General features: G+C 40.0%; 1 protein-coding gene across 1 annotated transcript; it reads left to right on the top strand.

Annotated features, from left to right (window-relative positions):
* Positions 1–830: 830 nt before the first annotated feature.
* Positions 831–23,358, top strand: LOC145999886 (uncharacterized). Its single transcript, XM_083137157.1, has 7 exons — positions 831–1,169; positions 8,771–8,794; positions 15,040–15,254; positions 16,583–16,703; positions 20,295–20,456; positions 21,503–21,672; positions 22,848–23,358. The coding sequence occupies exons 1-7, from the start codon at positions 1,112–1,114 to the stop codon at positions 23,016–23,018; spliced, it is 921 nt and encodes a 306-aa protein (XP_082993283.1). The 5' UTR covers positions 831–1,111; the 3' UTR covers positions 23,019–23,358.
* The last annotated feature ends 1,675 nt before the right edge of the window (positions 23,359–25,033 follow it).

Here is a 25,033-nt window from a genome sequence, read left to right on the forward strand (position 1 = left end):
GAGCAAAAAAATAACATCATCTGGAAACAAGACGGCGCCCCCCCCCCCCCCTCACTTTCATCGTGAAGTACGTAATTGGTTGAATGCTGTTTTTCCCCCAACGATGGATCGGTCGTCATTGTGAGGATGACGTGGCCCCCAAGATCTCCCGACCTCACCCCCTGCGATTTCTTTTTGTGGGGGTATGTAAAGGATAGTGTATACGTGCCCCCGCTACCTGCCGACCTCCCTGAATTGCGACGCAGGATTGATGCAGCTGTGGAGTCTGTTACACCAGACATGCTAGCTTCAGTGTGGGAAGAAATTGCCTACATACCAGATGTGTGCCGTGTCACAAGGGGATCCCACATTGAACACTTGTAACATATGTCAAAAAACTGTTTAAGTTACCCTCCTTTTTAAGGTATGTTTAATTTCTGTATTGTGTATGTAATAGAATATACACTTAATTAAAACCCCAATATTCATTTTGGAACACCCTGTCTATAGACGTATTCTCTGAAATCTCTTCTTTACATTGATGTACGATGCACATCACAATTTATTTTTTAACTGCTGTCACAATAATTAAAGCGACCCCTTCCAAAGGAAAATAGCATTGAATTGGAGACGAAGAAAACACGTTCTCTCGTTGTGTAGACTCAGTCTCAGCGCGTCGTCTGCTGTGACGTCACACTATTGGACTCCATTGGTGGGAAAGGTTTGAGGGAAGGATATACTGGGTTCCACGCGGACGTGACGGTCGGTTTACTCCTGTAAAAGAGGGAACTGACCTTTCAAGTAAAGTGGCGTTCGAATCAGGACTTCAACTTTAAACTGAATTGGAATTATACGAGAAATAAATCTTTATTGGACAGCACAACAAATCTCTTAGTCATCTTGCAAGAAAAATGACTTTGCGATGTGCATAACTGTCGCCAAACTTGTTTACCCGAAATTATTCGTTATCTTTCAAGTATTCGCTTGACATCCCGGAAACAGTTATCTTGCTGTCATGCTTTCTTTACGTGAAAATCCGTTCACCGTGAATAGCGCAACGTATGTGGCGATCTTCAGTATATAAGTTGGCTACTTGTGTTGAAAAGACCGTGTCTTACATTGAAGCAGTGCAATGTTCCGGCTGGTTTGCGTTTTGACGGCTGTTCTGTGGAACCCTGTGTGGACCATTGGTAAGTTTGGGTTGATATTCATTTGTTTCTAAGTAACGGAAGGAAATGTTCTATTCTGCACGATAGATGACATTGCTCGACGATAAGGTAAAACAATATTATACACATTTTTTTCGATATTCCAGATCTACATTACTAATTGACAAGAAGTGGATCGATTTGTATTAATTATCGTCCCATAATCATATACAGGGTGGACCATTTAAGTTGATAATACGAAATATCTCACAAACGAACTATTTCAGATAGAAATATGTGAAATTTAATTTTAAAGGGAAAACGAACGAATGTCATTATGTATGCTTGTAAGACTCACAATTGTAAAATTTTTGAAAGGGAAACTTAATATATTTTGTTTCCCTTTACAAAAATAATCAACTATTGTAGAAACCATTGTGCGTGTAGCACAGCGTTCACAGCTATTTGACAAGTAAAAAGTAGTAACAGAAATTCATACCATTTCACAAGTACCGAAATTTTTAGTCTCAAAACGGAAATAAATTAAATATGCAATATTATCAACGTTGTACAAAAGAAATTATTATACAAATTTTCAACTTTTAATAGAAATAGAATTGTCTAACATACATTAATAATTGTAATAAACATTTTACTCATATTGTGAGAATCTGCGAGACTGTTATAACAGTCAACGAAACTTAGACTTGACAAGGCTGGAAGTAGATACATGACGTCATCAATCAATGTACGGCGTACCTTGAGTGTGCAGTCCTTTTCCAAGTACTGCCGTCGTTCTATTGGTCACATGTACATGCACCCACCGTATTTCTTAAAATGGGTTAAACATTTACCACTAAGAGCATGCGAAACACATTCCGCCAGACTCTTCCCTCCGTGTCAGTGTTGCCAACTTAGCTCTTTTGGGGCCAGATATGGCTATTTCGTGCACTCGTTTGGCTGTGACCTGGGGCGTCTGCCTTCATGTCCCGCCATCACTGGCTCCGGCCCACATAGACCAACTTTTGCCATGAGTATGCATTTTGCACGTGACGTGATATTGTTATATTGGCTGCGTTGCCCCCCCCCCCCCCACCACCTCTTACCTTCCCAGCTACTTCTTTATAGCGCCGTGGAGATGACATAATATTGTTATACGGGAATCCTTTATTTTCGATTCCATACAAGCATCATGGAAGAATTATTGAGATAGGTGATGCCGCCGGAAAACTTAAATCTAGCTCCTTGAAAGTCAGCTTAAACTCAATTCAATGTGCAATTTAGCTCCTTTATGAGCATCAGGTTTGGCAACACTGCCAGGGTGGCCGTAGGAGGCAAGGAGAAATGCATTGATCTCATGGAAGTATTATTTGATTTGTTCTCTTGGAAATATCAAACTTCCGATGGCATAGAAAAATATATCAACGGAAAGAGGGCCGTTTGATGAAACTTTTCCATGGGATTCTGAAAATTCTCACTCATCATATTTTTCAAGTATCTCGTCTAGCTTAATAATGGACATAAAAAATCGCTTCCACTTGCAACATGGGGAGAAATTCATACTCTTGCTTACGCCCAGATTTTTTTAGTATCTTTTTAAGTGAACGTTTTGCTCTTGCAGGCTTATCGGGACTGGACATAGAGTTTAAAGTGGGATCCGATCCACTGTGCAGTGTGCCTCAACCAGCGACAGAACCCGGGACCTTTGACTTGCAAAAGCCACTACACTATCGGAGAAGCCCTCTTTGCAACGTAAATTTAATTTATTTCTTTTGTGGGGAAATAAAAATGTCGTTCCTTATGAAATAGTATGAATATAAGTTACCACGTTTTACTTGTAAAATAGCTGAGAAATTACGCGCTCAATAGAAAATTGGTTTGTACAAAACTTGTTTTTGTATGAGGAAAACAAAATAGGTTTCCCTTTAAAAGCAAAGGGACCTTGAAAATCCCCCCCCCCCCCTCTAGTAAAACACATGATGACATTTGCTTTACCCCCTTAAAGTCAATTTTTTTTTTGATGCATTTATTTCTAAAACGTTCCTTTTGTGATATATTTTGCAAACTTAAATGGTCCACCCTGTATAATTGAAGGTGCAACGTAAAATTACAAGAATAGAAATACCAACCAGGGAAAGAATTTTCCCTTTCTATATCTTCTGAAACATTTGTTATTACTGAGAAATGGTTTATCTTGATTTCAAATTAATTTTACATTAAATTGATGGTTTGGAACAAAATGTAGTGATTCTGTTTTGTTTCTGTAAAGTCACATCAAAATTATACAAGAAAGTATTGGTGCTCTATTAATTTAATATTAGTGTTGCTGCTATCCTATATAGAAAATATATTACGGTCAAAATTGTCTTTCTCTAAAAAAGAAAATATTTTCAATGGAAGTGAACGTTAGCGAGATAATTCTGTCACTGAATTTTATTCTTCCTCCAGACGTAGATGTCTACAAAAACGATTCTGTGTATGATTAAATAATAGCTTCATTGTTTATGTGTAAGTATAATCAAAAGTTGTGTGTTTGTATACCCATGTGATAATAGTGCATGTTAATTTTTTTAAAAAATAAGTTTTCTACAGAGCATTCCCTGACATTCGCTACGAGCTTCGGCGGCAAACTGCCCGGCATCAGCGCTTGTCTTTCCCGGTGAACGGGCCAGCGACAGTCGCTAGAGTCGGCTATTAAAATTATAGTTTTCGTATTGACTACAGAAGGTGTTGAAAATGATGTTCCTCTGCTGCAACACATTCCTGGCATCTCCGAAGGAAATTGTCACTTACACGTGCAAGTTCGTCTACTGTAATTCTCCCGATTTCTAGTACAATATTCTCTTTTAACTCACGGATGGTGTGCGGATTGTCTTTGTATACTTTATTTCCCCATTTTTCTTTCCAGTTTTATTCAGAACTGACCCTGTTACTCTAAACGTTTTTACGAGGTTTAATATAAGCGTCTTGTCGCGAAACCGTTAAACACGTATTTTTTCGTTTTCCGATTCGATGTGTATTTCTCACGATATGTGACCGTTCCGGGACTTTTGGACCACCCGGTATAAGTCCATCCTTCCCTGCTTTTTACATCTCCGAACACAGTGACGTGGCTGCAGTGTTGCCAGTAGAATAGTAATGATACTTACAACTAAATGTGATGAAAAGTAAGAGTTACTGTGGGGTAAGATATTTTGACAGACTAAATCATGGTTGCGATATTTCGCAGTATATACAAAGTTTATTAAGATTCATGGATTCATTTTTTTTCCTAAGAACCTACATTAAAATTCTACCAGACAGTTGGTAGCAAACAATACAGTGGCAACACTGGGGGAGGAGAAGGTAACAACAGTTGAGAGTAGCTAATTTTTAAGGGATTGGAATCATGGGGGGCTGGCCTTCACCAGATCATTAAAAATTAACAAATTTTGGTTACGTTCGGTCCGAGGCTTAGCCTTAGTGGAACGATGAAAGAAAGTGGTTATCTTCACCGGCAGGAGTGTGACTGTTGCAGACAGACTGAAGGTCGTGTGACCAACACGGTTTGACCTTCAGCATAAGGAAAACCTGTCCAAGGAAACGCGAAACGTATCCTGAGCAACCTTGGAATCGGTCAACAGCACGAGTCATTTCGCAAAATTAAACGTCATGGTCAGAAAACACAGTCTATGGCATTTACGCATAGCTGTATCCCTCTATAGCCGTAATTTATGCAGCAAAATATGGTGAAATATGTAGTTCAATATGTACGTATCATGGGCACCTACGAGCATATTTATTGCTATTCTCCCACACGTTATACAATTGTGCTGGAACTAAGTATACTTGACAATAAACAGTATCAATAAAAGGGATTTTTACGAACATCTACGCATCTTAAACTAAGAAAGGGCATCACTCTTATGGAAGCCTTTGTACTAGAGGTTCTAGGTTCGATTCCTGGGTAAGGCATGAACTTGTTTCCTGGTGTGTACAGGTGCGTTGCCGCTAAGGAGCTCTAGGTCTCCGGGAAATTATCTTAGTCCCCTTCTTGCCCACCTGAATAGCGGTAAAGTACGAACCGCGCGCATAGATAAAGGGATAAGAAATGCTGAGGGACAGAAATAAAGACAGAAAATTATCACAGAAGCAGAGGATGAAAGAAAGGTGGACCGAAAGCTAGAAGGAGGAATGGAGATAAAAACAGAGAAAGCGAGAGATACAGTAAAAGAAAATGAAACAGAATGAAAGGGAGACATGGGAAGGAAGAGAGAAATAATGAAGGAACGACAGAATGGCGTGCAAAGAAAGAAAGAGAGAAAACTAAATGAAAGAGAGAGAGTAAGAAAAACAGATGCGAAAATTAGTAAAGAAAGGGTAAGAAGAAGGCATAAAAAGAAAGAGAAAAATAGTCAGAGAAATCAAGGTAAGAAAGAGATACGTGGAAATAGAGAAACAACAAAAGAGAGAAAGAAGGAAAGAGACGTGAAAAGAAATAAAGGGAGAAATGGTAAAAGACATGAAGAGACAAATGGAAATATACTCTATGTGATCAAAAATATCCGGACACTCACTGGAATTAGGGCGTGAAGTTCGAAGCATCCTCCATCGGATGCACTGGCAATCAATACCGTGTGGGGCCACCCTTGGCCTTGATGACAGCCTCTACTCTCGCAGGCATACTGGCAATCAGGTGGCGAAAGGTATCTTTGGGAATGGATGCCCATTCTTCGCGGAGTGCCGAGATGAGAAGAGCAGTGGATGTTGGTCCTCATGGTCTGGCAGGAAGTCGGCGTACCAAAACATCCCAGAGATGTTCAATGGGATTCAAATCGGAGCTTTGCGCAGGCCAGGCCGTAAGTGGGACGTTGTTCTCTTGAAACCACTGTCCCACACGGCCCGCAGTGTGGACGGGCGCATCGTCGTGTTGAAACACGCAATCATCATCCGCGAACTGTTCTTCGATGGTAGGCAGCATGAACGTTTGTAAAATGTCAACGTAATGATGTGCCGTGACAGTACCGTGCAAAGAAACGAGGGGACCAAGCCCCTATCAGGAAAAACATGCCCACACTGTCACCCCACCTCTACCGAATTTCACTGTCGGCACAACACAGGATGCTAAATGTTGTTCATGAGGCATTCGCCACACCCATACACGACCATCGGATCGCCACATGGTATAACGTGAGTCGTCACTCCACATGACGGATTTCCACTGTTCTAGTGACCAGTTGCGCCTCTCCTTACACCATGCGAGCTGACACTTCGCGTTTCGTTGGGTGATGTGGGGCTTATGGTCAGCCGCTCGTCCATGGTAACGCGTCGTCGTACCTCACGTCGCACAGTCATGCTGCTAGGATTACATCCTGCCCTGGTTTGGAATTCCTGTGTGATGGTGGCGATCGCTGATTGCCGGTTCTCTCGTACTACCCTATTCAACACTCGGCGGTCTCTGTCTGTCAACATGGGCGCTCGGCCAGAACGTCTTGCGGTTGTACACGTCCCATTATGTTTCCACTTTACTATCACATTGGCGACAGTGGACTTCGGGATGTTTAGGAGGATGGATATCTCGCGCACTGACTTGTTACTCCTGTGGCACCCAATCACTTCACCACGTTCGAAGTCTGTACGTTCCTTCGACCGACCCATTCTGCTGTCTCGTGCACTATGCTGCTTGCAGTGGTCCCTTGCTTGCCTCACCTCGCTGTAGATGGCACCACAGAGTGGCCTACTATGCGCAACACACATTTTGACTGGTGTCCGGATAGTTTTGATCACATAGAGTAGAAACAGTAAATAGAAGGAAGAGAGTGGGGAAAGAGAGATGTTGAAAAAAGAAATATTAAATGATAGGGAGGCAGTAAGAAAGAGAAACGTTAATGGAAGGAGAGAGAGAACAGTAAGAAATATAGACGCGTGAAAAGAATGAGAAAAATAGGAATAGAGATAAAAGAATCTTGGTATCTGCAGAGGCCGAAGCAGACCTTATTTATTCTTTCATGCATTTACTCAAAGTTTATGTTGTTTGACCTCTTACAAAAAATTATACTCTGGAACCATTTAGTTTTGGATTAAATAGTAGGAAAAGAAAACAGAAAGCTTCGATTGCAGAAACGGCCCACGCCCCGCCCCCCAAATACACACACACACACCCTCTCTCTCTATATCTACCATATAATATATATAGGGTTTCCCAGTTAAAAGTAGACCGGTTCCGATCAACAGTTACATGCCGAGAATCATGAAAAGAGATGAAGTGTATGTACCGATGACCTTGAGTACCTACCACGGTTCAGGTTACAATTGACTATTCCATTTATTTTAACCGATTGGAGGCACATACTGGTTCGGATCCCACTTTAAACTGTAGGTCCAGTCCCGATTAGCCATACTGTGCTAAAAGTGGACTTAAAACACCAACTCAATCAATCAATCAATCCATTAATTTTACTGGTGCAATATAGCCGTCATTTGCCTCATAGATGTCAAAGGATGTCCTTGATCCTGGCTACTTTTAACTGGGACACGTAGTGTGTGTGTATATATAATTATATATATATATATATATATATATATATATATATATATATATATATATATATATATAATCTGGAGGTCGAATTTTGAACCCTCCCCCCAATGGAAAACGTCCCTGCGTCACTGTCCAGAAGTGGCAGAAAAGCGAAGTAAAATAAACAAAATCAATTGATAATCGAAAAGCCTGCCTTTATCTTCCGTTATAGTCACTTTCACATCTACTAAAAGAAATTAGTTTATTGGAAATAAGGTAGAATTAAAATTTCCAAACTACTTTCTAATTTCAATCCAAAGATGGCGGCGATTGGGTTCCAAAATCGGGGGAGGGGGCAAAGTGCCAAAACTGGGGGGGGGGGGGGGAAAGACAGTATATTTCCCTTTGAAGATAAGGTTTTGCATAGTGGCTAACAGTGGGGGTGGGGGCAACTACCCCCCTTGCCCCCCCCTAATCGCCGCTACTGGGAAGGACCATACTACATCAACAAAGTGCCAATATCATACTGCTGCTTCAAATCCAAAATGATGTGTTGGTGAAAGGTGACATGAAATATGTCGAATGGTGATTCATAATATTCATAGGTTTGGAGAAAGTAAAATATACTTCTAGTCCCAACGTTATTATTAGGTTGTTTGTGTGCATGTACGTCAACAGGATTTTATCCAGGGAGGAACAAGTAAGGTACCAGGCAGATGGGGCAAAGGAGGCACATTTTTCCCGGTAATAGTGATGCCCCCTAAAAAAAACACTGTTTCAGTCTGAAATTATCATGTTCCTTCAACGCACTTATAATAATTAACATAAATTAACGTGACTGAAATGAAATTATGTGTGAAATATATAATTTTTAGGTGGGCACTTATTTTCCAGAGGGGGGCGTGCCCCCCACTTCTGGACTTCTCTAGTATTCTATGTTGTCCTCAGGTTACAGTAACCCCTGATAGCAGCAAATGGATGGAATGGTGAAATTTCCTGTGATGGTCATGTCATGGTATTCCTAATTCAATACTTGGTGATAGTTAATTGTTTAAGAATCTCTAAGTTCTTGACAATAAGTTTATCCAAATTTATGAGCTTCTTATTCGCACAATATTAATTATTGTTTTTATTTCCATTTCAGGTCCAAACTGGAATGGACTAAGAGGTAAGTTGTCACTTATCTTTCACTGGGACTATTTTTAGTAACATCTATGGCTGTTCTGCATTTGTAGCTTGGTAGCGAGTCACGTCTCCCGCAGCTACCAATCAACAAGCGTCAAGATGACGTCATCTCAACCCAGCACCTATCGCTAACCTTTTTCTCACTCTCTTCACTGTTGCACTGTGGGATAAAATTCGAAAAAGGTGGTCATCATCAAATAACTCGAGACAGAATTGAAAAATCGTGACAATAATTGTTACTCGGGGGTTTTTGGGGTCGCTGATTACGAATCTGACAATATTTTCCCCAAAAACAAAATGGCGGATCCAATATGGCGGCCAAAAATTCACAAATATTGATAAATATTAACGAAAATCGTTACCCGGGGGTTTTCGGGACCGCCGATTACGAATCTGACAATATTTTCCCCAAAAACAAAATGGCGGATCCAATATGGCGGCCAAAAATTCACAAATGTTGATAAATATTAATGAAAATCGTTACCCGGGGGTTTTCGGGACCGCTGATTACGAATCTGACAATATTTTTTCGAAAAACAAAATGGCGGATCTAATATGGCGGCCGAAAATTCATAAATATTGATAAATATTAACGAAAATCGTTACCCGGGAGTTTTCGGGACCGCTGATTACGAATCTGACAATATTTTTCCCAAAAACAAAATGGCGGATCCAATATGGCGGTCGAAAATTCATCAATATTGACAAATATTAACGAAAATCGTTACTCGTGGGTTTTAAAAGTGTATAAATTTAAAAATATTTTTTTAAAAACAATTTTTATTGCAGTATACAGTTTCTACCGTGAAAATTTATTTAAGCGAAAGGTTTTATTACATATATATATAATTTTAAAATTACAAAGGAATGTTTTTTAATTTTTATTACTAAATGATTTAAAGTAAAGAAATTATTAATACATTTAATCGCTTTCAATTTCGTAATTGCTGCCATCTCCAACATCTGATGACTCTACTTCACTTTCGGTGTCGGTATCGGTATCATTAATTATCATTTGATGTGCTTCTAGTGACAGTGATCTTTTATTTTTTGGGAGGATTTTCCGAACACTTGAAACATATGGATCGGAGCTAAGTAATAATCGATGAAATAAATCGCTCATTGTCGCTTCTCGGCTATGTTTTCTGGAGAAATCTTGTCTATATTTTTTTATTAGCTTGTTACTCGCTTCTTGCGCTTCCTCAGATAATTATAATCAAAATTAATATTTATCAATATTTGTGAATTTTTGGCCGCCATATTGGATCCGCCATTTTGTTTTTCGGAAAAATATTGTCAGATTCGTAATCAGCGGTCCCGAAAACCCCCGGGTAACAATTTCCGTTAATATTTATCAACATTTGTGAATTTTTGGCCGCCATATTGGATCCGCCATTTTGTTTTTGGGAAAAATATTGTCAGATTCGTAATCAGCGACCTCAAAAACCTCCGAGTATCCATTTTCAACAACATTCATTAATATCTAACCGATTTTCCACCCACGTACGTTCTCTTTATATTTTGTTTATGACTGCACATTGTTTAAACAATTAGTCTTAATACTAGGGTAGCAGGTTGTAGCAGCCAATTCTTTGAAATATCGAAAGTTAAGGGTTCAACAAACATTTTCCAGTGAGAATCATCGATCGAGTGAAGTCGAGTGGTTAACTTTTTGCTCAATGTTTATAAAAATGTTCTCAATAAAATGAAAAAAACATGAGTGTCTTTAATTATTAATAACTAATTTACAGTTAATTATGAATAAACTTGGATTTAATTATCGTATTACACATACCTTGCAGAAAAGAATCCGAAACAATTTATACTAATATCATATATTATGCCGATAATAGCGCACTATTTCTCCGGCACTTTATATACACGCTGTATTTTTGTTAGACGCGTCCGCTTGCACGTTGAACTTTGAAATGACCTGACTCACTGCTGAGTGGCATCACACACTTGACAACCGGTTTTCCTTGTGTTTTGGGGTTCCAACTAACGGTCGGTACACAAGGCAACGTTAAACTGGGACTTTCGATTTTTCCCCAATGGCCAGCTTTTTTCGATTCTATCCCACTGTGTGTTGGTAGGTTCGCTGACTGGACTAGCACAGACGGCTGGAGATGTTTGGGTCTTATCTAGCATTACCCTTGCTCATGTAGCTATTGGTGACGAAAGAAAATTAATGACGCTATTTTCAAAGCCACATTTCAGCTTTTTTGTCTTCTGTCCACTTTATCTTCAATGGAACCGGACCTATAATTTAAAGTGGGATAAGCAGGGCAAGAAATGGACCGGAACCGTGTTCCGGTTCATAAAAATCTAGAATTTCCAGTTGCGTCTCGCCAGTATCGACAACGAACCGTTCCGGTTCACTGCATTTTTCTTTCCATTGTGAACTAAACTGTTAATACTCTTAAATACGTATTATAGGGTTCATATAAGTTTTTCCCTATACGTGGAGATGAGTTGTTGCCGCGGGGGATCTTAGCAGAGTATGGTGGCGTCTATGTTGTGGCTTGTGGCTTTCGTTTTCATTTTTTATTTGTTAATTGTTATTATTTGTCATGTCTTGTCGATTCTGACCCAACAGTCAAATTTAGTCAGTCAAACAATAAATCAAAACCCACATCATACACGAAATAAAAATACGGAAACATCTATCACTTGCACAAATCGGTTTTCAAATAAGTACAATTCAGACAGAGCATTGAGGATATGTACATTTAATTCATCTTTCTCCTTTTGCGCGAGCGAGACTACCATTCACGATTTCCGCCTCTTTAAATTTTAAAAAAGTGAAGAAAATTCCAGAAAAATCATGTCAAATGTTATTTGGTACTGTTCGACGTTTATGTATATATTTTAATCTCAACTATTATTAATTGTAATAAACATCCCATCACTTCACTAAACGCACGGCCACGAAAATAGGGCAGAATTGCGCTGGTACCACATAGTGAAAAGCAAAGCGAGAGCTGGACATAAGTTGCTGGTTCCCGCGCACTATGTGGCAACGTCAATCGGACTGTGTTGCATAGTTCGACCTATCTCTGGGGCACTTCCTGACTCTCAGCTTGTATCACATGGATTACAAACACCAACTGTACAACGAGATCTTTCAGGCAGTGTCCGAAACGTACAAGACCGTACTTGAAGCGAGCATCCTCCGTCTTCAAGTCGTGGACTGGAAGTGAAAGTCTTTCGAATTGCACTTCGACTGCAGCGCCACATACGACCAGTAGATAAAACTGAGGACTCGTTGTTTTCCCCGCGTTTTAAACACTTCTCTTTCACCATAGAAATCGCATAGCATTTTCAAATGTTCTTACACATACATTTCACCACATTAGAAGAACTTTAACCAACAACTTGCTGGCCATAATATATATTTAAACTGTGTTGCTGGCTTTCTACCTCCGTGATTTTAAACAAATGAACAAAGAGTGCGGAAATCACGTGACCTAGTCTACAACGATCTGTGCTGCGAGCTGTGCACTTGTGTACTTCTGGGTTCAGTCGTTATTTCGTCGCTATAGTAACCAGAGATTTAAAGAAAATACACACCCATATTTACGAAAATGAAGTGTTCCGTTTCGTGAGAAGCTTCATTTCGAGCTGTTGAGATAAGTGACTCTGAAAAGTGCCTCACTGGGCATCGATCCCAACGACTGCTAATAACAAAAGGTATAAGCATTAACTAATACTAGCATCCCCGCAAAAAATACAAAATATGTTAACTGCGTATTGATTTCAGAACAACACATTTGAAACATAGCAAATATTCATAAGAGATAAGGCGAGATGATGAATATTTCATGGCAGAAAGTTGCTGAAATTACACCCTTCTTTGAGAATAAAAAATGTAAATTTGCGGTGAAAAATGGTAAATTTGCAATCTTCTTTCAACTGTCGAAGGGTGCTAGAATAAGGTGAACTTGCTGATTCGAATGACTGACATCTAGCGTGTGGAAATAAGGTCTGATCTAAGTTCGGAATTCTTCTCTCGAACTTTTCCCTGCATAAACCTGAAGTCTACTCAATCTCTATCTAATAAAAATGTAACCTGGCGGAGAGGATAAAACCCGAGCGTGGTGCTGACCACATCACGCTAACAAAACAAACCAATATAGGGTCTCAATATTATCCTAGGTGCTTTCATAACAGTGCAATTAGCATAGGGGAACATCAGGTCTCACTGATGTCGTAATGTTAACATCGTCGCATTGTAATCAAGAGGTCACGGGTTCGATGCCCGGTAGAGGTACATGCCACAGTGATTCGTATCCAACTTTAAACTGTAGGTCCAGTCCAGATTAGCCTATATGTGCATAAAGTGGACTTAAAATAACAATTCAAACAAACGGAGCCGTGTCAGAGTGGTTAGCACATCGCTACGAAGCCAGGGGTTACGGGTTCGAATCCTGGCCTGGGCATGGATGTTTGTGAGTGTCCATTCATCAGTTTCATCCAGGGTGGATACAAGTCATAATTTCTATTTAAAAAATCATTTTTGATGATTTTTAAAAATTGAAATTGATTTTTATTGTTTTTCCCTTTAAATAACACGCTTAAAATTGCTTGTATGATTATGTTATGTTACTGCATGGCTGAATGCACCGGGTATTGTAAACCTTGTTCGCCGATGTGATAAGTGTCTCAACAGAAACGGTGCTGATGTAGAAAATAGCTTAGAGTTGTCTCTTTCAGTTGTATACAATAAAAACTCTCACAATGTCCTGGTATTCTTTTATACCCAAAGGAAAGTTATTTTCCGAATGACCCTCGTAGATATATGTTATTATAAAAAGGCTTTTTATAGTAAACGGCCCTGTAAAATATTTGAACAGTTTGATTGAAGTAAATAAAAAATAATATGTAAATATACATTTTTCTGTTTCTGATACTGTGTGTGTATGAACGTCTATGGGAATGTTTGAAGAGTGTGTTAATGAAACTATGATAATTTCAGCAAATTTTATTGCAGCCAAAATAAAACGTTTTGGATGTATTCTATAATTCTACAAAATATTTTAAGTTATAGTCCTTGCAGCAGAATTTTGGCAATTTTTTTAATGATAGTTTCCAACGTATGAGCTGCCATGTTTATTTACAGTTTAATGATAATGACACTACTGGTTTAACGTGATTAGTATTTTGTATATTTTTCTCCACAAAGTGTTTGCTATTTTTGCCTTTAAAAGTTATTGAAATTTTAAATCAAGAGAAATTTAAGTATGTTTGCAGGTTACATTGATTTTCGTATGAGGGGCTAGTCCGATGGCGCAGTGGTAGCGTCGTCACCCTGTAATCAAGGGGTTCCGGGTTCGATACCCGGTGCAGGCTCATAGTGGTTCGGATCCCACTTTAAACTGTAGGTCTAGTCCAAATCAATCTTTTCGTGTAAGCTTCACCCCATCAGAATATACTGGGTGAGTCTGTTAAAAGAGGTCCCGTGGAAAATGTGCTCCTTGCATGTAGGCAACCCTGGTACACCGAAGAGAAGAGCGGGGTAGAGAACAGTCCAGGATATCGGTGCCAAGCAGTTTAGACAACTTGACATAAACGTAAATGAATTAAACATCTCTTCTGTAAATAGCGTACAGTGTGACAACAACCTACCTAGAGGAGGTGCTGGAGGGCCTCCCCCATGGCGCAGTGGTAGCGTTGTAATCAAGGGGTCCCGGGTTCGATACCCGGTGGAGGAACAAGTGGTTTCTTTTCAATCCCCCTCTATGTCATGTTGTCGAAAGTGCTTGGCACCGATATCCTGGACTGTTCTCTACCCCGCTCTTCTCTTCGGTGTACCAGGGTTGCCTACATGCAAGGAGCACATTTTCCACAGGACCTCTTTTAACAGACTCACCCAGTATATGTTGTTTCCGTTTTCCTAATAAACACCATTAAATGATTACGCGATTAATGTGCTTTGACCAAAAATGATTCCGATATGTACAAAATCCTTGTGTACATAATTATATAAATTATTTATTTAAGTCTTTATTTAAAGCGTGATTTAAATCAACCAACCTTGATTTCATCATATCATCACTCATCCTCATCTTCGCAAATTAGCCAAGAGTGGCACAAGAAGCGAAGTAAAATAGAGCAAATCAATCAATCGAACATACGGGGACACGTTACCTTTATCTTCACCCCAACCGATAGATTCTTCCTGCTCTGTGCCTTTTGTTTTGTGACTGCGCCACTTGTCTTCTCTTCCAGCCAGGTTCGTTCCGAATTACTCAGAACAGGATCCAGAAGGCTTCTACGCTATACCCAGGACCATAGAAGAAGCAACAGAGGCAGCTGGATGGACCATTTACCTCACCGCCCCTGACGACGGGGATTATCTTGGGCGTCCATTAACCTTTATGGACGACACGAGGTTCGCTGTTCTACTGGACGACAATGGTTATGTATGTGGCGTTCAGATAGGGGTAAGTTACACATATTCTTTGGTGTACGAATTCAAATCAGGGTTGTTCAAGGTTCAGGAATCCATAAATTCTAATGGGTTCTAATGGGACCGGAATGTTTTTTCTCGCACAATTTAAATTCGGTCCAAGTTGCTTATTGTTTCATTCAAAAAATGTTCCTGGACCGAATTTAAAATCATACCGAAAAAAGGTTCATGGACGGAATTTAAATGTAGATAAAAAGGTTCTTTACGGTCCAGAACCGATTTAGTTTCCTGATTTTCTCTCCTGGACCGGAATTAAATTTATTTAAAATCCCTGGACCTTTAACAACTCTGGTTAAAACCCAACTTAAATATAGGTTACTTTCTTTGAGGGACAAGTTAAGTGAAGCAGGTATAAAAGAGTTAAGATAAAAAAGGTTAAGCTACCTCAGTGTTACAAGTAACAGTTACTTTTTAGGAATTCTAACTGTAACTAAACTGTTACTTTCTTGTAATAAAAGTCTGTTCATAGTCTGAAGAAAACCTTGACACAGGATTAAAAAGGTTGAGTCTAAAATTATTTTATTATGAGCACAAGTGACGTAACTCCATTCAAGATAGTTTTCAGAAAAAGGAACATTTAAATAACTTACTATGTTTAACTGTTGGAGCATAAACACACTGGTGCCTCTACGAGCAAGAATTTGAAACTTAAAATATACTTACTTCTAGCACTGAAACAGTTCTACTCGTAGGTTATACCTGTAACTCCATTTCCACGAAAAGTGAAGTTATGCTCTCAATCCCTCATATAATACAAACCGCCGTGGTCAGCATCTTCAGTGTATTTTCTTTATTAGAAATAGTTCATTTTCCGTCCAGATTTTTTAATTTTATTTCGGCGGAAAGTGGGTAACATTTCTCGTTCAAACGTTTGAAGTTTTTGTTTGAATTGCTGTTTTAAGTCCACTTTTTGCACAGATAGGCTAATGGGGACTGGACCTACAGTTTAATCCCGGGTTCGAAACCCGGTGGAGGCAAAGTGGTTCGAATTGCACTTTAAACAAGTCATGTCGTCTCGGTCATGAAAAACAAATAATGTCACTCGGAACATGATTCTATGCTGAGCGCCTGTGAAAATGTGGGATAGGTATACATTTCATTTGTTCGGGTGTTCGTAGCGTCGAAACGAAACGTGTGCAAACAAAAGTTTTTCACTTTGGCGTACTGTATATTCTGTGAACGTTTATCAGAGGTGTACGGCCAAATCCTGTATATTTGTGTGCCTTACTGTATTTATAGGGACTGGGTGATCTGAAATAGATGGTCTGATATCTTAGTGATATGTTCTGATATTCTTTCCAGATCCCTGTGGCGGAGGTAGATACAACAGACAACCCGTACAACTTCAATAAAGATATATTCCAGAAGGTGACAAGACTTGGTGAAGAAATCTACCTGGTGACTCTGTACACTGTCGATCCGAGTAAGTCCTTCCAAGCACTCTTCAATGTACGTGGGTTGGCTATTTAGTAGTGGCAACTATTAATTTACAAATGATGCAGAAGAGATACCTCTGTGAAACGTTTACAGTCCTTCGATGTAGTCACCAGCATTGTGTACACCCGTTGTGCAAGCCGTAGTACTTCTGTAGAAGTGCCTATTCTGTTGATGGTTTGAATGGAGAAGAATCTCTTCAACAGTTCGAAAGCTCCATCTTAGGTAACAAATCCAAGTCACAGGGGCTGGTAGAGCATCTGGCAGCCCCATCGATCTAGCAAAGCAACCACACGTTGCGTGTGCTACATGCGCCCGAGCATTGTCTTGCAAAATGATGGGAGGATTTAGCAGTGTGTGCCCCTCTTCTTTCGAAACGCAGGTAGCAGGTTATGTTCCAAAAATGAACAGTAATACTGCGCATTAACGGTCCTGGAGGTACGGAAAGAATCTGACACAACTTTATACCGCCAAATCCAACGATACTCTATTGCTCTCGTCACTGCGCATGCGCCTAGTGGTGGAAGGAACAGTCCATTTACTCAGAGGTAGCTTAGGTATCAATCTAACATGTGGTATAAGCGAGAAGCACCGGTTCCGTTTCATGGCGTATATACAGCAGTGTTGCCACTATTGAATTTCCAACTCATGTATATTGTGTGTGTATGTGTGCAGGGTGAATCAGAAGTAATGGTACCGCCGTAGTCGATATGGGTCCATAAGTGAACCGTTTGAGAGAATTGTCACGATTCACCACTGATGTGTTTGCTTGTCTCATGCTAATCTGCGAAGCTCTTCTTGCATGGGAATGAAAATGATAGAAGACATTGAGAGAGTTATGAAGGAAGCGATATCGAGAGAAGGAGAAATGAAAGAGAAAAAGAGAGGGAGAGAGAGAGTCATTAATAAAAGGAAAGAGAGAGAGAAAAGGGGATGGAGAGTAATGACAGAGGCAATATGAAAAGAGATAGAGAAATAAAGGAAGGGATAGTGAAAACAGAGAGGTGTAAAAACTAAAAGAGACAGGAATTCAAGAAATGATAGCGAGAGAGAGAGAGGGGGGGGGAGGGAGAAATGAAGAAAGATAGAGAGAAATTAAAGAAGAAATGTCAAATGACAGTAATACTGATTCATGTGATGTTTTAAGCCCACTTTATGCACAGTGACTAATCGGGACTGGACCTACAGTTTAAAGTGGGATCCAAACCAACATGTGCCTCCACCAGGTATCGAACCCAGGACCCCTTGATTACAAAGCGACGACGCTACCATTGCGCCATCGGAGGGGAGCCCAAAAGGCATTAGGAGATACAAGAGTTACAAAAGAGGAATACAAGTGAAAGAGAGAAAAAATAATTTAAAGAAGCAATATCAGAAGGGAGAGAAAGAGAAAGAATTAATATAGAGAGAAATGAAAGTGAGAGACAGGAAAAAAACACCAAGGAGAAAACTCGACAGAAAAAGATAGATAAAAATATAAAATTATGGAATAGGTAAGAAGAAACAGATTCTCTAAAACTAAGAAGAAAGGCAAATCTCTAGAATAAACAGAGAACATGGGAAGAGCAAATGGAAGAAAAGTGATACATATTTTTAAAAAATTACCATTTTCAATGCTGGAGTGTCGATGATCATTTTGACCTGCTGTCGTCCCTGAACAAACACAAACAAAAACCCATGCCTAGCCAGGGATTCAGAGTATACAGGGTGGGCCAAAAGGCCCTTACCGCCCCTTGTAAAAATCGTTTTAGTGGAAATTGATGAATAACAACCGTGTGTGACCACATTAGGCCTAGGGGGAAGTCATAAGGTGGGGGTGCCCTTGACGGCGGCCATCTTGAAAGCCGCCATCTTGGATACAAGTCCAGTTTTGTAAATGGGAAGGTAGGCATGCGATACATGATTTTAGGCTTGAATTTGATAAGGAAAACAATGGTGAAGTCGTAATGTTGAAATCTTCATTTGTTAAAAAGTTACAGGCATTCAAATGTTGGAATCACACTTTTACATATGGTGCTCTACGTGAGCGCCCTCCAGCGCCACGCACGTGTGTAGTCGTTCACCCCAATTGTCCATGACCCTGCTAAGTGTGTCAGGTAAAATATCAGCACAGGCTGCAAAGATCCTTTCTTCCAGGTGAGCAACATTCCTGATCTCCTCGACGTATACCTTGGCCTTTAAATGACCCCACAAATAAAAATCCAATGGAGTCAGATCGGGTGAACGTGCCGGCCACTCAATGGGACCACGACGCCCGATCCACCGTCCAGGAAATTGTTCATGCAGATAATCACGGACGTTTAATCCATAATGGGGAGGTGCACCATCCTGTTGGAAAAATAAGGGAAATGTGCCATCCTCGGACAACACGGACGGCAGGATGAGATCACGCAACATTGCCAAATAATGATCAGCATTAAGGTTACCAGGAATGACGAATGGACCAATTAGTTTGGTACCCCATAGGCCGCACCACACCATAATTTTACCAGCTCCTACCAATTTACAGGGGTCAACCCAGTGAGGATTGATAGCGGACCAATAGCGACAGTTTTGTTTGTTGACCTCTCCTTGCACATAAAAATTCGCTTCGTCGGAAAATAGGATTTTTGAGGCGAATGTGAGATCTGCTTCAAGTTGGGCAACTGCCCAGTCACAGAATTCCAGGCGTCGATCTGGGTCGTCTTCTGATAAATAATGTTGAAGTTTCAATTTGTACGGATGCCAATTGTTTTTCTTTAGGATGCGTCTGAAGGATGTACGGCTGACACCACATGCCGCTGAGAGGCGACGAGTACTGCGGTGTGGTGATGTTGCAACAGATGCCAACACTGCTATGGTTGTGCCTTCGTCTGTTGCAGTATTGGGTCTTCCAGACCTGGGTTTGTCCGCTACTGAACCAGTATCCATGAATTTCTGGAAGAGGTTGGCAACACTCACATGAGACACAGGATGTCGATCTGGGTGCCGTTCATTAAATTCAGCTGCTACAACCCTTGCACTCCTTCCACCCCATGCCCTTATTAACTCTTTCCTCTCCTCTGTGGTTAGTGGCATGATTTAGGCACCTGCAACAAATAAAAAATGAAGGTGTGATTCCAACATTTGAATGCCTGTAACTTTTTAACAAATGAAGATTTCAACATTACGACTTCACCATTGTTTTCCTTATCAAATTCTAGCCTATAATCATGTATCGCATGCCTACCTTCCCATTTACAAAACTGGACTTGTATCCAAGATGGCGGCTTTCAAGATGGCCGCCGTCAAGGGCACCCCCACCTTATGACTTCCCCCTAGGCCTAATGTGGTCACACATGGTTGTTATTCATCAATTTCCACTAAAACGATTTTTACAAGGGGTGGTAAGGGACTTTTGGCCCACCCTGTAGTTCTCGACACGCTCCGCTACGGAGAAGGTGCATATTACCTCCATAATACAGTCGTTTCTCGTGTTGCATTTAATTTACATGAACGCACGAAATGGTATCAAAAGAGTGTAATTTTCAGCCTTGTTATTACGTCGAAATACAGACAATTACTGTCGTTTTGTTTGAAGTCTTAATTATATCTTCCACAGGTGTCATCAGGTCTGGAGGAAGATCGGAAGAAGACTTTCAAGTGCAAGGCACGGGAACAGCCTTGTACATCCAGGAAGGTTCCTCGGACAACATCCGGAAGCTGTCTGCACCTCCCGAGGGAGACCCTCTCTACACTTTAGAGGGATGCGTCCCGATGATGGGTGAGCGTTATCCATAACACTTGTAAAATTGAACACCATAACATTTATGCCGAACTCCGGGAGGAGTGGTTAGCATAGAGCGCTACGATGCATGGGGTCCCGGGTTCAAATCCCGACCCGGCGTTCTTTGTGAGTTCTCTTTCATCTATTTAATCACTCATCCTCATCGTCGCGATTAGCCAAAAGTGGCAGAAAAAAATTAAACGTAAATATGTATAAACATGAACACAACAACACTTGTAAACCTGTACAGAATAAAGTTTTAAACCTGAACACCACAACACTTAATAACCTGAGCACAATAACACTTACTAATCTGAACACCACAACCTTATTAACCTGAGCACAATAACACTTAATAATCTGAACACCACAACACTTATTAACCTGAGCACAATAACACCTACTAATCTGAACACCACAACACTTATTAACCTGAGCACAATAACACTTACTAAACTGAACACCACAACACCTATTGTCCTGAGCACAATAACACTTACTAATCTGAACACCACAACACCTATTGACCTGAGCACAATAACACTTAATAATCTGAACACCACAACACTTATTAACCTGAGCACAATAACACCTACTAATCTGAACACCACAACACTTATTAACCTGAGCACAATAACACTTACTAATCTCAACACCACAACACTAAATGACCTGAGCACAATAACACTTACTAATCTGAACACCGCAACACCTATTAACATGAGCACAATAACATCTACTAATGTGAATACCACAAAACATATGGCCTACTTGTACGTATATACCTACACGCATGTTATAAAAGCATAAAATGATTAAGTTAACTTATGTAATTGGATATTTATCTTTGTTGAAGGTCAAAAAATATATTTAATATGTATTCTACAATTGAGAGTCCATTTTCCTAGAACTTTCGTTTACTTAAACCTTGTGGCGCTCACTGAGTGAACATGACGGCATAGCTCAAGACACACACACACACATGCATAATAAATAGCATTACTAATAACAAATATTGATGAACTTTCCCTTGTTATTCCCAGGAACTCATTACTACTACAACATGACCAGGAACTTGAGGTGTGAAGATTTCTTCCCCATATTCTTGCTACACGACAACAATGAGATGATCGGTTTCGGCTTTCAGACTTTTGGAACGGTTACCCCAAGGGGAAGGCAATGGTTCGAGAATATCCCGGTAGCCGCTATACAGGTGAACAGTCCTTTTCTTACAACTGTTTGTACTTCTCATATTAACTAAGTAAATTCAGTAGAGACACCAAAAGATTAATTTGGAAAGTTGATACACAATACTGTATGTGGTAATAAGAATGGCAATTCCAGGTTGTTAGTCATTCTTCTAAAAGCCGAAGGGGATATGGGGGCAGCTGCCTTTTTGTCGGGGCATGGCCCCTTGATCCCCCTATGAGAGTCACCACTTAGTCTATACTAGGGGAACATTATTGTTAGATTGATTAAATTGCTGTTTTAAGTCGTCTTGATGCACAGAAAGGCTAATCGGGACTGGACCTACAGTTTTAAAGGTGAATCCGAACAACTGCTGTGTCATGTGTCTCCATCGGGAATCGAACCGGAACCCCTGGCGTCGTGGCGTGCTGTGCTAACCATTCCGCCACGGAGGTCGGCAATCGACATTATTAACACCAGCATTATCTATTTCTATTTCGGTTATTTGACGTCGCTTTTCTACATCTAAGATAATTGCGACAAATAAAAAGTCAATGGTGAACTGATATTAGATGCAACACCCATTTCCTTGTGGGAGATTTGAACCCAAGATTCCTGACTTTATAGAAAATTTTATCTCGGTATGTGTAATAATTTCAGAGTTGTAACTAGATGTCGCTGATTGACAGGATTGTCACATACTTTAGTTTGATAGTTCCTTCGGCCCGACCCTGTGGCCGAGTGGTTAGCACATCGCGCTGCGACGCCAAGGGTCCCGGGTTCGAATCCCGGCCGGGCTTGGTTGTTTGTGAATGTCCATTCATCAATTTCATCATTTCATCACTCATACCCATCTTCGCAAATTAGCCAAGAGGCACAAAACGCGAAGTAAAATAAACTAAATCAATAACAATAACAATTGATAGTTCCTTCGGTGCTGGTTAGCGATTCTAAGTCAGAGATTCCTGTGCAGAAATGTGCGCAGTAAGCTTCCACGCATGCGCTCAAGGATCGAAAAGCATCGAGTGGGAGACGTTTACTTCACTTAAACTCGCACTGAAGCTACGATGAGATGGCGCCATATATTCTCCAAAACCTAGTCCTACTTAATGTTTATTGAATTTTAGAGCATTGTCTTATGTTGAACCTATGCTGGTATACATGGTGTGTGAAGATGACAGTTTATTTTTCGTCTTTCAGGCAGCGTTGTACGAATACCCAGAATGCTTGACACAGCTCCTTGAAGAGTTAGGTCTCGTATCTCTCCACGTGTATTTCAAAGATGACCCGTGGAATATTAGATGTCCCAGTAGGCGTCATGTTCAACTGAACAGGGGCATGCAATATGGGATAGGCATGAGAGGAAAATAACATTGTAAAGAAACAAGTCATTGTTTATGAAAAATAAAAACATCATAACTTCGTGACGTCATTTTGTATGTAGACAACATTGCATTGCTGCACGTCCAACGAGTGTCTTTTTCAAGTCTTCTCTTAAAAAATGCACTTGCAAAGAGCAGATTTGTAGAAGGCATTCGTTTTGATGTACAATTGAGAAGAAAGGCATACCATAGCGTGAGTTGATTTTATTTTCCCCACAACTCTGAAAAATTGTTGAAGGAACAATGTTGGATTTCATATTACCTGTAGTTGCTATAAATATATATCTGAACGAAGTATTTGGAAAATAAAATATTACTTCAAAGAACAACCGGTATGTATTATTTGCTCTCTTTTATGTATAGGTTTCCATTCACCGATTTCATCTAATCGCTATGCATCTTCATCGTCGCGATTACCCTGAAAAGCAGAAAGGTTACGTGAAATAACATTATAAATAACGAAGAGTTGTGCACATGTTAGGGTAATTAAATTCTTCACTTTGTCTGGAGACTTATGCGTTCTCACCTCACAACTAGCTTAGCTGTTTGTTTGAATAAAAATAATAACATTAAGGAAAATACTTCATGACAAAGTGCAGTCTATTTCTGGTTAATTGTGTCGAGTTATCTGATATCATGCAAGTGTTTGCACATGTAAATGCAAAAAAGGCGATTATGTTGCATGGATAGTAAACAACTGTCAGCACGTAATTTGTATGACTCATTCTCTTTGTGAGTATTTCTCTTTTAGTTCCTTCAGATGAAATTGTTTTTGTAAAGTTTTGCAATGGGAAACATGAAAGATCACAGATACTGGCTTTTTGGGGTAGGAGAAGTTTTTTTTGTTGTTTTTTTCAAAACATTTCTAGAGTACTTTAGGTCCTTCCAAAATACAGAATCATTAAGTCAGTATTATTTTAACTCGATAATGATAAATAAGTAACTCCCTATTGTAAATTGTGCATAACTTTTTTATTTGTTATTTGATTTGCATGACATTTGGATATGCCGTTTCTTACAATGGTACAATATGTATGCCATCAGGGCCCGTAAACGAATAGGGATGTTTGCGATAGTACGTTCGTGAGAACTTCATGAATTCACTCCTCTAAAGCATCAACATTTTGTGGTTTGGTGCGATAGACTTGATATTTGGCCATCCCCAACGAAAGAAGTCGCAGTGTGTTAGGTCTGGACTCCTAGCTGGCAATTCATGCGGGCCACGGCGACACAACCAACGTCCAGGATATTGGGTCTCCAACCAATCCCTAACAGGAATTGCAAAATGAGGTGGGGCCCCATCTTGCATGAAGATAAGGTCATTATGATTGTATGCTTCATAGCGTGATGTCAGCTGAGCCCGTTCATGCACGGTTAGACATTGAGCCATGGTCCGCCACTAATACCTGCAATGACATGAAACAATTGTCATGTAAACAATTGTACCATTGTAAGGAACAACATATGCAAATTTCATGCAAATCAAATAACAAATAAAGAAGTTATGCACAATTTACAATAGGGAGTTACTTCTCAGCCACCGTGTAAATCACCTAGGCCAGCGGTTCCCAAACGTTTTCGTTTCACGGCGGCCTTAGTATTTCAAGATTTTTTTCTGCGGCTCCCAAGTCAGAATGTAGGCCTAACACTTGCAACGAACGCTAAGTTAGTGAGGTTAGATTGTTTGCCTGAAGTTAAAAAAGTAAACACATATTTCAAATTCAGAAACATTTTGTGTGTAGAAAGTGCTACATTAGCACATGTTTGGAACAATCATATCATTTCATTGAAAATATTGGAAGATTTCGCGGCTTCCCTGCAAACCAGCCACACTTTGGGAAACACTGAACTAGGCTCTTCTCTAAAACGATTACGAGTACTTTCTTATGAACACTGGTTGACAGAAAATTATTGTTCCTTAATATTATATTGGTATCTAACATAGGGTGTATCATAGTATTTTTGCGCTCATATCAGATCCTTTTAAGAAGAGCTTTCTTTATC

The sequence above is a fragment of the Lepisma saccharinum genome, chromosome 16, assembly GCF_977018435.1.
Source record: "Lepisma saccharinum chromosome 16, izLepSacc3.1, whole genome shotgun sequence".
In the NCBI taxonomy this organism is placed as follows: Eukaryota; Metazoa; Arthropoda; class Insecta; order Zygentoma; family Lepismatidae; genus Lepisma; species Lepisma saccharinum.